This window comes from Cicer arietinum, chromosome 5 (assembly GCF_000331145.2).
Source record: "Cicer arietinum cultivar CDC Frontier isolate Library 1 chromosome 5, Cicar.CDCFrontier_v2.0, whole genome shotgun sequence".
NCBI classification, from domain to species: domain Eukaryota; kingdom Viridiplantae; phylum Streptophyta; class Magnoliopsida; order Fabales; family Fabaceae; genus Cicer; species Cicer arietinum.
In genome coordinates this window covers 74054647-74070304 of record NC_021164.2, presented here as the reverse complement: position 1 = coordinate 74070304, position 15658 = coordinate 74054647, and the positions used below count along the sequence as shown (strand labels likewise).

General features: G+C 26.8%; 2 protein-coding genes across 2 annotated transcripts; one reads left to right on the top strand and one right to left on the bottom strand.

Annotated features, from left to right (window-relative positions):
- Window positions 1-4217: 4217 nt before the first annotated feature.
- Window positions 4218-4646, bottom strand: LOC140920546 (zinc finger BED domain-containing protein DAYSLEEPER-like). The gene has a single exon (XM_073368861.1). It carries the CDS (start codon window positions 4644-4646, stop codon window positions 4218-4220), a length of 429 nt encoding a protein of 142 aa, XP_073224962.1.
- A 1151-nt stretch (window positions 4647-5797) lies between these two features.
- Window positions 5798-8382, top strand: LOC101512217 (probable WRKY transcription factor 40). The gene is made up of 4 exons (XM_004501324.4): window positions 5798-5993; window positions 6102-6437; window positions 6580-6696; window positions 7770-8382. Exons 1-4 carry the CDS (start codon window positions 5922-5924, stop codon window positions 8127-8129), a joined length of 885 nt encoding a protein of 294 aa, XP_004501381.1. The 5' UTR covers window positions 5798-5921; the 3' UTR covers window positions 8130-8382.
- The last annotated feature ends 7276 nt before the right edge of the window (window positions 8383-15658 follow it).

Genomic DNA, 15658 nt, shown 5'->3' with positions numbered 1-15658 from the left:
TACTATATACAAAAAAAGTATTTTACATTAAAAAATATTATTAGATGTAGTTAATATTGAACCTTGATTGCATAATAATATAAACGTATTATTTATAAGAATTTGTCTAATAAAAATAAAAGGGTTGCCATAATTTCACATAAACAACCGTTTTGCATCGTTGTAATTATTTAAATATTTGTCTGTATTTTTTTGTTTTAAAATTACTTATAACTCAATTGTGGGATTTTTAAAAAATCATTTTTGTTATGAATATTAGGTTAGGTCTATTAGTGAAGTGTATCTTTTTTACTACAAATATGGTTAACATTGTAATAGAAATAAGAGAATAACATAATAATAATGTCATTCTCTCTTTTTTTTTTTTTTCATTTTAATACTAAAGCATTCATTTTAGATTATTCAAAGTATTATTTTTTTTATCATCATTTAGTGGTTGCGTACTCCAATGAATATATTATAAAATGATTGAATTGAAACTTATAAGATCCATTTGATCTTAATTTAAATTGTAACAAAAAAAAAATTATGATATTATCTATGTTACTGAAGTAGCAAAATATTTATCAAATGCAAAAGGTTTGTCTTTGAGTTTTTACAGAACTACACATGTAAACAATGATTAAAATTTATAAGATCTATTTGATTTTGGTATTGATTTAAAATAAAAAGAAAATCAGAGAAAATACATATATTTTTGTGTCATTCAAATAGGTGAAGTAGCAATATCAATCACAAGAAATTAAAAGTTTGAATTGTGATTTTCCTTTTTGAAAATATTAATTCCTACTTTTAATTTCAACTCATTCAACATCAATCTTGGTTACTCATAACAAATTCACAACGTTCTTGGTTAGTAAAAAATAAATAAAATATATTATTTCTACGTGATTGGTGATATTGATTAAGAAATAATAAACGATATGGATAAGAAATCACGCAATAATGTATAATGGTTCACTCGAGGTGGAATACGTCTGATCCTTACAAATTGTGAACGTTTCAACTAATGTGTTTTATAAGAACGTTCTTGTTTTCACACAACCGTTCTTGTTTTCACACAACTTTTTTTGATCAGTTACAACATTCCCCTTTTTGTCCAAAAGGAATTTTTACACAATACCTTTTAATCACAAAAAACATTTTTACAAAACACTCAAACTATTTTTTAAAGAATAGACGTGAGTTTCAAATGGAGTTATGAAAGAAGGTTTTAAGATCGAAATATATTCAACACCTGTTTGAGATTGATTGTCAGCAATAACTCAATAAAAAGATACTTGAAGCTAGTGTAAGAGAACCGAAACTTCTGCTTGATTGAAGAGTTTTGATTTATTGAGTATGATTGTTTTAGTAAAGAATTGATTGCATTGGAAACTCTTGTTGTCTTCATCCTGATGTTCTTTTTATAGATGTGACAAAGGTTAAAGACAACTCATATAGTCGTTATTGATTCAACTACTCAGAGTGATAATTAATAGACATGTGTTCTATTTTATCTAGAATATTATTTATTTGCAACCAAAACGTTATTGGTTTGTGCTTGAATGTATCATAACTAAGGTTTTTTAAAAGTTGTCCGATGTCAGTTTGTTGTCTTACATGCAAGTTGGAGATTGATCTAATTATTGTTCTTGATGTTGTTTTGTTTCTTTGGGCATTTAGATAAACTTTTCTTGATATTTGTTTTACTTAATATATGTATTTTGAGAAATGATTCATATCATTTTTATCTTTTAAAACGAATTATCCAAAATGGTCTTGATCGATCCGAATAATACTATCATAAAATGATATTGATTTCCCCAAACTTATATTCCTATGAACAATAATGATTTTGTATGAACCATAATGATATTAATTGTTGTATAGGAGTACTTGATTACCTATCGTCGAATACTACATAAAAAAACACACGTTAAATAACAATAAAATCAGAATCATTATTAGAGATTTAATTAACTTGTTTATTTATCTTTAAAACACTTTATTTGTGATTTTACCTCAATAATATGATTGTGTTGAAATAAATTATTTGTGTTAAAATATTTTTCATGATTGTGACTAAATAAAAAATTGATTATTGATAAAAAAAACAATTAAATATTTAAATAAATTAGGACTTTAGATGGTCACTCATCTCAATCACACTCACACTCATGGGTGACACCAAGAATTTTAAACCATTGCTTCAATAAAATGGTTATTGTAGGTGTAGATAACACTACAAAATCGTTGTTGTGTTGATGATATAAAATTAGAAAAACATTACATATTTATATATTATAAGAAATAGGGATATACTAAGTCACGTGATGGTATTTTATTGGGAATCCGTGGGTATTGAGTAACCTTCCGACAAATTGGTAGGATAGTACTATAGAAAAAGAAATCACAAAATGTACAAGATAAGCCATAGACTTAGGGGTTAAAAGAACGGTCAAGTCAATAATGAAGAAGACCAAGAAGAAGTATATCATTGATGAAACATTTACTTGGGAAGAAATCTACTGCCAAAACACAACTACTCATTAATGCAACCATATAAGTCAATGAGATAATATTGCCGTCAATGGGAAACCATCCAAATCTTGAAAACATTCATCAACTTGCCTTTTTCAAAACAAAAAAACTTGCTTTTTTATTCACCACAAAGGATGGTTCGAGTGACAACTCGATACTCTTTGTTAATTCACGGATATTTGTTTTTTTTATTTTTATTTTTATATTGATAAAAGTTTATATATTGGGATAAGGTCTCGTGACAATCGACGTTGATCTCCAAAACATAGAAAGAAAATAACTATTATCTCACTAAATATTAAATGAATTTATTTTATTTATTTATTAATTTTGTGTGTAAAAAAATAATAAATAATTAAATATTACTATAAATTTAATCACAACAACAATATATCGAATTCGACTTAATAGTTTTAATATTTTATCAATTGTAGATTGACTTTATTATCAATTTGAAAAATAATATTAAACAAAATCAATTATATTAATTTAATAAAAATAATATTTTGTATTCTAATAAAGCGTCTGAAAAATAAAATTTAAACAAAAGTTTGATAAAAATTACTGAAATATTATTATGAACTTTAAAAATATTTTATTTAAAAAATTAAATTTACGCATCAAAATGTGTTAGACCACCCTATTATTATTAGAACAAATCTTAATTAAGACATATGATTCAAACTGATAGTACAAGATGAACCCTTACAAATTAGAGCAAAATTTTATTTCGTCATATGTGTATTCTTAATTAAGAGATATGATTCAGAATGATTATGTATATTCTTAAATAGACACTAAAAATATATATCCATTTTTTACGTATAACTACGGATGACAACAGAGCGAGGACGATTTTAAGCATTACCAACCCTGCACCCGCATCTGTTGGGGGTGACTTTTTAACATCCACCCCCACATCCAATGGGGACGGGTTTCCCCGCCCCACCCCCACACCCAACGGAGACGGGTTTTCCCACCCCCACCCCCGTTTCAAAAATTATAATTTATTTATTCGTAGCATAAAAAATCAATAATTTGATCAAATAGTAGTATTTAATCTAAGTTCTAAAATTCTAATAATCAAAATAATAAAGTACAATGTCTCAAAATTCGTTCGTAATCTCCAAACTCTTAAAAAGTGAAAATATCAATCCAAACAAAAGTTCTAAATATTCAAATGAACTAATCTATCAAAACAACCAAAAGTTCCAAATCATCAAAACAAAAAGGTTCCAAAATAAGTATTTTCTAACGATCATCTTCATCTTCAAGACGGGAATTGAAAAGTGAAGTAACACAACTGATCAACAATTCACATATATTAAAAAATAAAAGTTAAATATTAACATATATATAACATGAAAATTTTAAATCAAATAGTGTAGACAAGCAGAATACATTCATCGTCAGATCCCATTTTATTGAGTAAAATAGCATTTTAATTATCCACTTTAGAATTAGAATCACGTATCGATATCAATATAGTATACTATAAACAATAATAATTTAAGATATACAAAACTATTAGCTATTTAAAAAATATTCGAATTTAAATGAATAATTTAAAACAAATACCAATATTCTCATCACTCCATAACCAACTTCTAGCACACATCAATGCCTTTAAAGTAGTCCAATGAAGTCGGCTTTGATGAGGACTTAAGATATGTCCGCTGATACTGAATGCAAATTCAAAAGCTACAGTAGAACACAAGAATTGCCAATACATCCTTTGCAATGGTTTGAAGTGTTGGATACTTAACACCATTCAACTTCCACCACAACAAAATATCAAAATAAGAACTTCTTGGCAAAACTTCCTCCTCTAAATAAATATCCAACCCTATTTTGACAAATGAAGTTCTAGCTTTTTTTTTCCTGACATACAAATCATAGTCTTCTAAACCATCATCCTCAACATTACTAAAGTTGACACCCAACATTTGAGAATCACTACTAGAACTATTATTTATTTTCAATTGATATTCATAAAGCAAATCATAACACAATTGTTGGATCAACTTAACTTGGTCATTAGCATCATTCCCATACAACTTAACATAATAATATTCAAGCAACTCTATTTTGTACCTAGGATCCAAAACACCAGCAACCCTCATTCCTTCATGAACCACATTCTAATATTTTTCAAATTTTCCCAACATATTCTCTGCCATTTTTTTTTTATCAATGCATCAGAGGATTTAATCCACTCATTTATTGCAATTTTGATCATACAAATTTTAGGAAAATATTGATTGGAAGTTGAATATTTAGTGCCAGAAAACACTTCAGTGATAAAATTGAACAATTTCAATTTTCCACAAATATGTTTTGCAAATTTCCACTGCAAACTTGTAGGCAAACAAGTGTATTGGGATTCACATTGTCTTAATCAACTAAATACATCTTCATACTAAATGGCAACATTAAGCATCTTGTAAGTTGAATTCCATCTAGTCGAACAATCTAAAACCAAATTATTGGTGCAAGAGATTCGTAACTGTTTGATAGTCTCCTCAAACTTTTCATTCCTTCTAAGTGTTGCAGTCTAATATGCAACACTGTCTCGAATCCTCTCCACTCCATCTTTCACAACTTCTAACCCATTTTTTATTATCAAATTAAGTATATGCGCGCAACAACGCATGTGAAGTACGTAGGGCTCCATCCTTTAACAGTGTATTTAATTGCAGTTTATCCTTATTTTTTTCAATCATTGCATCATTAATGCTACAATTAACTTTAAAATTGACGAAATTCGTCCGTAACTTTAAAAAACGAGGAAAAACTGCACCTGCATCCATTAAAAACAGTTTTTTCCCGTTAAATGCAAGGCAGGTCTGGGGTAGTTCGAGTTGATTCGGGTTCAATTGCAATGCCTACATACAATGTTTGTGTAATTAAAGACTTAATCAATTTATATACTATTTATGTTTAAAATAATATGCTTCAAAAATAAAACTTTAAAAGGATTTGCAATTTACTATCAAAGATCTTATTGTGTATAAAATCAGACAAAATAAAATAAAAAATAAAAAAACAGCTACATGAATAATTAATAAATAAAAATTACAATAATGATTTTATTTAATTTTTCTTAATTTGTGTTCAATGCGCGTCTATTCAGCTGTAAATTAATTGCATAAACTATAGACAACCTAGAAAGGACGAAAGTCCAAAAGACTTGTTTCTTGCCCTCATCTTCCTCCTCCTTTCCCCGCAGCCAAGTCTCCAACTTCTTTTCTCATTTCTTTCTATACATATATACACACATACATATAAATACTTCTATGTTTTCATACTTTTTATCTCACATGTAATTTGATCGAACCATTAATCATATACTATATTAATTTGTTTGCCTCAACCATTCATTTCACAAATTCTTCTACATGGAACCAACGTGTGTGGATACTTCTCTCAATCTCAACGTTATTCCTTCTCGAGACACAGAAGTTACCGCGGTTAGTATATATTTTCACATAACCGTCATAGTTTTTGTCGTTATTTATACTTTTTTCTTTATATTACATTGAAAAAATATATATATAACTTTATATATGATAATTCAGGAGAAAGTTTTGGTCGAAGAGTTGGAGCGTCTAAATCATGAAAATAAAATATTAACGGAGAGCTTGAACCACATGTGCAATAACTATGTTGTTTTGCAAAAGCATTTGAGTCGATTTAACCAACCGAGTGATACAAATTTTGAAAATGAAATAGTGACACAGTCACGGAAGAGAAAAGCGGGGAGCATTGAAAATTGTGTCAATCAATTTGGTACTAATAGTATTGTTGAGTGTAGCACCACTACTACTGAGGAGACATTCAAAAGAACCACACATAATTCATCGCCAAAAATTTCCAAGGTTCTTGTATGGACAGATGCATCCAATACTGGCTTAGTAAGTTCCACAATATCATATACCGATATTAATTAATCATATATAGTTATATATTTTTATTTTTATTTTTGGACTGTATATAATAAGATTAAATTTTTAGGCTCCAAAGTACTAACTTAGATCTGGGTTTTTCATATTGAAGTATGTGAGGGATGGATATCAATGGAGGAAATACGGTCAGAAAGTTACTAGAGACAACCCATCTCCTAGGGCTTACTTCAAGTGCTCCTTTGCCCCAAGCTGCCCAGTGAAGAAGAAGGTATTCAATTAGAAGTAGTAGCTAATTAGTGGCACATCTCTTAATTCATGACAAAATAAATCACCATTTTTAAAATACTCTATTTAATTGATGAAAATTCGTATAACTCTCTTACTAGATTATGTGAATCTCATATGAAAATTTGATTGGACTAGTGTGAATTTTAACTAATAAAAGAGAATATATTAAAAAATATATATTAAAGAGTGCGTTATTAGCATTAATTAAAATAATATATAAAATTAATTACAAAAATATTATTCGTATGTTAAAGAGTGTCTTGGAAAGTGTTCTTAGAGAAGATTCTTAAAAATTGCAGTTCAGCAAAATTTTAAAATGATATATCAAATTAATTAAAAATGATCAACCTAATTAATAACTTCTTTGGATCAATTAATTAAGTCTAAAAATGATATAAGATTGATGATTTTCATTTTCGGTTATTTTAATATTTTAGTAAATTTAAGAACTAAATTGTCTAAATGTATTATACAATTTTTTATTCCAAGAAAAATCCTTTATATAATTTCAAAGATCAATTGATGATTACAAAATTTTATTACTCACTCCACTATTGATTATAAATAAAAGTAGACAACTTCACACTTATTAGAAAATTTAAGGATATCGTCACTAGATAGAGTGCAAGTAGTTAAGACAACAGAAGAAATATACCTTTTCTCTTACAAAATTAAATTATTATTTTTTACAATATTCACAATCGGGATTTATGTAAATACTTCGAAATGGAATGATAATGTAAGAAATAATTTTGATACAAACATTAATTAGGTGTATTGAAAAATAGGCATCAAGAAGTAGTAAGACCGTTTGTGTTTTAAAAATTATTAAGTACATAATAGTTTGGTTGGTATTGAAACGGTAAACCAAAATCAATTCAAAATTTAAACTATTTAAATATAAAATAATAATGACGTGATTTTACATAATAGATGGTTGAGTATTATATTAACTAAACTCTAAAATATGAGAATGTTTTTATATATGTATTTTTTATATTTAAGGAAGTTAGAACAATTTAATTAACCAAGTCTGTTTATGGTATTATATAGGTGCAAAGAAGTGTAGAAGACCCATCAATTTTAGTGACAACATATGAAGGAGAGCACAACCATGGGCAACAACAAACAGAAATATCACTAACTAGTTCAAACCAAAGTGAAAGTACCCCTACATATAGTAATTTAGTTCCTTCATCTTCAGTACACTCAATTAGGAATAATGATTTGGGTACACCTCCAGTTTCAACGCTTGACTTGGTCAACTATACCGAAAACCAAAAGTCTTCTATCCAACAGTTTTTAGTTCAGCAAATGGCCACTTCTTTGACAAATGATCCTAATTTCACAGCTGCACTTGTCACCGCCATTTCAGGAAGATTTATGGATCGCACATCACAGGAAAAACGTTGAATTCACACATGTTTCATTCTTTTTTTTTTTTTGTTTGGTTGTCTTTTTTTTTTTTAATAGGTAGAAATCGAACTCGGTATTCTAGCATATTAAAATACCAACCACCTGCGTTACACTATAAGGTTATTATCAGTTTTATTAACAACACATTTTTTGTCGAATCACACAGTAATATGTACACATAAAAGTCCAATATTATCGGAAAGTTTGAACAATATATTATATATAAGAATAAGTGAGCTAAATTCACCCATGCAGATTCGTATTAAAATATAGTAAATTGTAGTTTTAGCTTATAAAACAAAACAAATAAAAATCGACAATGTGGTATTTCAAAGAAAATTCGAGGTTGAAGGTTTTTTCTTTTTTGGGTATGTTGGAGACCTTTTATTTGAAAGAATCATGGTTGGAGGTCTTGTTACTTTTAATAATTTTTTTTGGTTAATTACAGTTTTGGTCTGCCTATTTTAGCTGAATCGCGAAAGTAGTTCCCTATTTTATTTATTCTCAGTTTTAGTCCCCAAATTAGAATTTTGGTTCAAAATTTATGAAATTTCATTGTTTTGCATTTGTTTAAGTTATTTCATGCCTCAAGATTTTGTTGTGCAATAATTGTACATGAAATATATAACCATAAATGGTGTGGTATGACTTTAAAAAATATCACTTCATTATGATAATAAACTTTATCTATTATGAACTATTTTGACGATTTAGTGATTAATTTAAATTTTGAAATGAGTGAGGAAACAAAGTAAAATTCTTTATAATTTCAATCGACTAAAATGATGATTTATCATTTTTTGTCGATTTTGTCATAAGCCAATATTGACGGAGCTTATGTTCACATCCAACCCAAACTCAAGTTAGGACTTCTCCATTTCTTCCATTATTAAAATTTTGTATGCATAAATGCATGTGTTTTAGAAATTGTAACATTTTTGTTGTATAATTGAATTTTTATACACTCAAAATATTAGTAATATAACTTTACATTTCTTTTGAGAAATGGAGAGGATCCCTGCTCCCCACCAACCCTTGAACCATTTTCAAGTTGTTGGAAAATTAATCGATTTGGGAGCGCCACACCCTCACCGCACGAGCTCAACCAAAATCACCATAACAACTTTATGACTTTGATTCTATATTGGGGTTTAGTTTAAGATCTCTTTACAACTTTATGACTTTGATTTTATGTAAAGGTGCTTTTCTGTTTCATTTTTTTGTTCTACTCTGTATTTGTATGGTGTCTTTTTTTTTTTTTTTTTTTTTTTTTAATATTTTATTATGTCTATTAAAAAGTCTTAAATGTGTTTGGTCGTTTGAAATTTCTCTTGAGGACAGTTTTATTGTGAGATGGCTCCAAACTCAATTCCATCTCAATTTTCTATTGTCTTTAGAGCATGTGGTTGGATGGATCACTTTCGAGACCACTTATAGTTGATCTAATCATAAACAAGCTAAATAAATTATTTTTAAATATGGTAAGATCAATATTTTTCTCTATTATTAGTGATGTGTGAAATATTTTTTTTTATTTTTTTTTCAATAACTTATAATGTGGTTGTTATTATTTTATTCTTTATTCAAATATTATTTTTAAAAACTATATATATGTATGATATGATTTATTTAATTTGACTGAATATTTTGCTAAATTGTGTGAAAATTATTTATAAAAATAAAATAAAATATTTCCTTGTGAAGTATTTGAAAAAAAAAAAATACTTATAATAATGACATGAATTAACTATTCATAGAAAACAAAAACAATAAATATTTTAGATTAGTCAACCATTCAAATGTTAGTTAGTAAGAAAGTCATATAAATCTCTAGTTATAAAAGGAATATTGAATCATAAATAGTGTGCTAGAGAAGAGAAAAGACACATCAGTGCATCCACAATAACATAAAGAAGAAAAATTGATTTCGGGTGATCTATAGTTGTGCAAAGAACTTGCTCCGTATCGTTCAAATTTTAATGTCATCTCTACCTTCGAATTTGACTAATTAATATAATCTATTAATATTTTTACTTTCTCTCTGACTTAATTTGATACAACATTTGATTTTGAAATGATGATTCTTGATACAAAATTTATGTTTGTAAATTAAAATATCAATTCTGGTGATAAAATTGTTATCGTTGTTGTTACTAATCAAAAATGAATTTCTCGTAAATAGTTTTATGATGATTGATAAATTTATTGATGTTGTTTGATATTGTTATTATTGTGTAAGAAATATTTTTTTAGTTTTAAAAGCAAAATTGTATAACATTGTTACTGTTGAAATGATCACTAAAAAAAGAAAATAAGAGAAAAACATTTTATTGCTTTCAAAGAAAATTGTGTAGCTTGTTGTGTGGTTGTTTGAGTTATTACCTTGCTTGTCTCTCTAGGACATTAATTATGCTTAAAACTGGATTTCGTTTATTTTCTAAAATCTATTTGGGTCTTTATAACATAAAGTAATCCCAATGAAATTTCTATTATTTGAAAAGTTTTGATTTATAGCCTTAATCGGTTCGAGTTTCATATTTTAATGATTAATCAGTTCTAAGGAGTAGTTTCATGGTATTTTCGTTTTATGTGTAAATCATAACACGGAAATTATTTTTTTTAGAAATGTTCTTGATTTTCTTATGATATTGATATAGAAATCTATTTTGATTAGATAAATTATTTATCTATGTTAAAAATTAGTTTTCATCCGGTAGGAGTCGTTATAAAGACTATATCATGTTTTAATCTATAAAAATCGTTATTGGTTATAAACTCAATATTTATTTGGTTAAAATTTTATGTTGTGATAGTTTGAGTGTTGAAAAAAAAATTAGAAACCTTATTGATGTTAAAAAATATAATTTTTTCAATAATAATAAATGTGTTGAAAATTGTTGTTATAGTTATTTCTTTTAGAAGGTTAAAATTATGGTTTTTATGAGACAATTGGATGAATGTTGTGTTGATTTATAAAATAATAATAATTTTATGATAGAGTTGTTAATTTGATTTGTAACAATTAAAATTTATTGTTAAATTTATGGAAGTGAACTAAGAAAGTCTTATGGATCCTTAATGTTTGTTATATTAGAATTTTGGTCTAAAAGAAATATTTCAAAAATGATATTTTTTTTGTTATTTTATTGAATTTGCAATGAGGCACTTGTGCCAAATATAGACTCAAAATTTCTTTTATTGTTAATTGTTTGTGTGTTTGCTAATTCGAGAGAATTGATATCTTTTAAAAATATAAAGAAATTGTGTGTCTTAAAATCTTAAGTCAACACCAAACCTTGGATAAGAATTATGGATAAATGAGTTTTGATACTAAGTGAGTAGTGAAATAATTTGTGAATGCGTAAATTTTTTGGAGCAAATATGGCTTTGTAGGAACCTTAATAATGACACTCATAACGGTAATTAGGGCATCACTCTGTTCGCTTTCCTACTTAAATTACACGTGATATAAATGCAATGTGATGTTATGTATTGATTTTGTTTGTGTTATCTTCAAAATATGTGTGTTATATGAATTGTATATATGTTCATGAGTGATATTACGAGATTAAGCACTGTGGATTTTGATTGGTATTAGTGGTTATTCAAGGTGATTACTTTGTGTCTAAAATAGGTTGATTTAGAACAAGATTGAATGATTTTGGACGTTCTTGTTGAGTGATTTATTTTGTTACTAACTAAGGTGATGACATTTATGCATACATTGGTGGTCTGTACCTAATCACGAGTACGTTACGACAGTTTCTTGAAAAGACAATGTGATTCATAAAAATACTCGACGATGGGGTATTGAACATGAAACTCTATAGAGCATTCGTTCAATGGTGGGACATTGTTCAATGGCGGAACTTTTTACTCTACGGGGTGGTGATATTTCGGAATCATGATTTGTGCATTTTGGTTGATTTATATTTTGGATGCTTTGTGATTATAATTGTTAAATGAAATATATGATTTAATTATATTCTTTCTATAATAAACATATATGAATGCTTATTTGTTATGTGTTTGTTATTTTGAGAAGAACCTTACATTTGACGAAACGTCACATATAGTGTTATTTGAACAGTTAATATCACAACCAACTTAGTAGGAGAAATGCGAGGAAAAATAATAGCGTGCAGTTGAAGACTTCGATATACTTTTGTATTGGTATTATACTTGTTGAGAGAGTTTTCTACAAGTGTCCAAAGTTATGATCAACTAAGATTTATTTTTGGTAGTAAAATGTCAAAAAAATTTACTTTAGGAGTTTATTTTGTTTAACATATTAAATTTACTTTTTGTAATTGTGAATACTCTAACTCATTATTTTTGAAAATGCAATTGAAAAAATTATTAATTGATTTTAAAGTAAGTGAATATTTATAATGATCTTATAAAAAAATGAATTTATATATTTACACTTATAATTTTGTTAGTTAATGTCTCGAAAAAACATGATGCTACAGTTTGCATATGAATTTTCTATGTGTGTTAGTGTCGAAAACTTCGGTGACATATTAAGATGTGTTGGGAAATCAAGAGATATATTTTAAAACAATTTTAAAATCATTATCAAGAGTAAAAATTACCCATTATCATGGATCACAGACGCACAATATTTCTCACGAGATTTATATGTTTACCTTTTGAAGTGTCAAGGAAGACAAATCAACAACACCACAATATGGTTGTGTCTCTACTTAGTCCACGTGAAAGATTATCTCATAATACGTCGGTGCAAGGCTGACGGCTACAATAATAATAATTATATATATATATATATATATATATATATATTGTTCATTTCTATCTTACTGTTAGAGTGAACCTTGTAAGTTATAAGTTCAATACACCATTACTATCCAATCAATGATAAAATCGGTGATATGATTTTAATCTTACTGCGATCACTATTTATTGTACATTAATTATCCCTTCATCTAAATGTCTTAATTGAAAATAAGTCATAGATCCAATAATTTATTTCTCGATTCATGGGTATACATGTAATCACTAACGTACTGAATATCTTATATTGAGCCATTTTGGCGTAGCCATGCATATTTTACATATCATTCTATCGAGCGGTTCCACACACAACTTCTATTATGCACAATGGGTGAATTATATATTCATAACTCACATCCCTCTACATGGTTTATTGCAGACTCAATAACCATCATTATGTTTGCTCTGATATAGATAACTTTGATGGTCTCAAAGTAGAAAACTCTCCAAGTAGGAATCGTAGTGACTTAAAGTAGAATGATTATTCATTATGGTTACGTGAGAATCGCTAATGGCACTTGCATAACTATTATATAACATTCTCAAAGTGGATAACTCTAGTAGAAATATAACTCATAATATTTATACATATATAAAGACTTTATATCTTATATCCATGATCTGTGTGATGTGATTATTAGTCTACTGACATAATAGTCTCCATGCATTAGTGTTGTCTCATTTAACAATAGAACTTGACTACAAAGAGTTCAATAATAATATCATTATGCTCAATAAAGTCTTACGATTAAGACATTTAATATTTCATTAAACATATTAATTATTCTAAATTCTTTATTATACTTTAAATAAATTCATATAATAAATTCAAATACCTCATATTATTATATAAATGATAATAAGTATTGTCTATTTATTATTGGCACACATCATTCTTTGAATGCCTCAATAGTTTTTGCCAACACTTTAAACTAAAGTCCATGTGAATCAACCATCAACCTCTACACTTACACTTCTTTGTTTAACAAAGCAAAGTTAAAATCCTTCAACCTACAAGCACCCAAGCCATATTTTTTATGATCATGACAAACCAATTCCTATTTGAGCTAGTTAATTTTCCTAGTATCCTCACCCATCCCCACCACATAAATAATTTTTTTAAAAAAATTAATGAGAAAATATCACATATATGACGACTTTGAGAAAAACCAGACGTAACTCAAAGATAAATTATTATTCTTCCAACTATAAAGTATTTTACTATTTTGCTCAATTATTGGATTATATAACGACAAACTCCACATATTACCACTGATAGACAAATCAAAAAATTTAAAAAACAAAGATTCAATTCTACAATTGAGCAGAATAGGAGCATCACCCAACCACGTTTGATTTACATTAACATACATAAATTTTTATGAAAATTTACTTTCAATAAACTCTGGTATCTCATATTAAGTGTCTCACTTACCATATTTACCTGTACCACGTTATTTATCTTTATATTACAAAATAAAATATTAATTATTATTTTTTATTTATTAATATACACTTATTTATTATATTTCAACTCATTTAAACTATTCTACTTACTGTTATTTATAAATGAGTATTTTAGCATATCAAACTCATTTTATCATTGAAATTAATCAATAGAAGTAATTATTATCTTAAGAATTATAGACAACTTAAATGACATGAATAAGTATATAAGTAAATGTGAAAAAGATAACACACACTTTTAACAAATTTATTGTTTCAACTATTTTTTTTTTTAGTATTATGGCATAGATGAAAATTATGTACATGAGTGATTTTGGTCTAAAAAATATCAAAAACCACCTTCTCTAGGTTTCGTCTAATGTAAAACTTTTTAAAAAAATACTAAAATTAATTGTCTACTAAATAAACACTTACAATATCAAGTAAAATATTTACGTAAAAAAAGTGAAATATCACATTTTATTAGTTATAGTAGCATAATAAAAAGTAAAAAATTCAATGCAATACAATCCAAATTAGACAAAAACATATTTGTTATGTCATGTACAAACCACGTATATCTTGCATTTCCAAAACAACAATGCAAGAATCATACCAACATTTTATAATATGTTTATACTGATTTGAAGCTTTATTTTTATTATTTATTTATCATTTTATATCACATTATCAATATATTATATCTATCACACTACTCTTTTTATTTATTTATTTCTTAAAATATTAAAAAATTGTAAATATCTACCATTTATTTTCTTCCCAAAAATCAAATAGTCCTTGTATATTATTAATTTTCTATTTTACTTTCATCTCTTGTAATGTCATTTACTTTCCCTTTTTTAATCTCTGTGTTGTTATCACTTAGGAGGAACTACTTTCCATAAGAGAAAGTATTAATAATATTCGTATTTTTTTATTAATAACTAATGATGTTCCTATATGATTAATAATTATAAAAATAGTTTAACGGAGGTGCATTATAGATATAGAATTGTTTTGCGTCGATGTTGAATAACAATGTAGCATTCTATCGCATATAAGTTTATTAGTTTATTTTGTAACTGCTTCCAAAAATCAATTAATTATTATTTTTGTCATTGTAAAAATAATCTACACATACGAATATCTCATTTCCTAAAAAAATGTTATATATTTCAAATTATACTCCTCTAAAAAATTGACTTTGAATAAAATAAATAATATTAAATATTATTCAATAATAATAAACCAAAAATATATATTGAAAGAACATTTTGTGAGCGTCA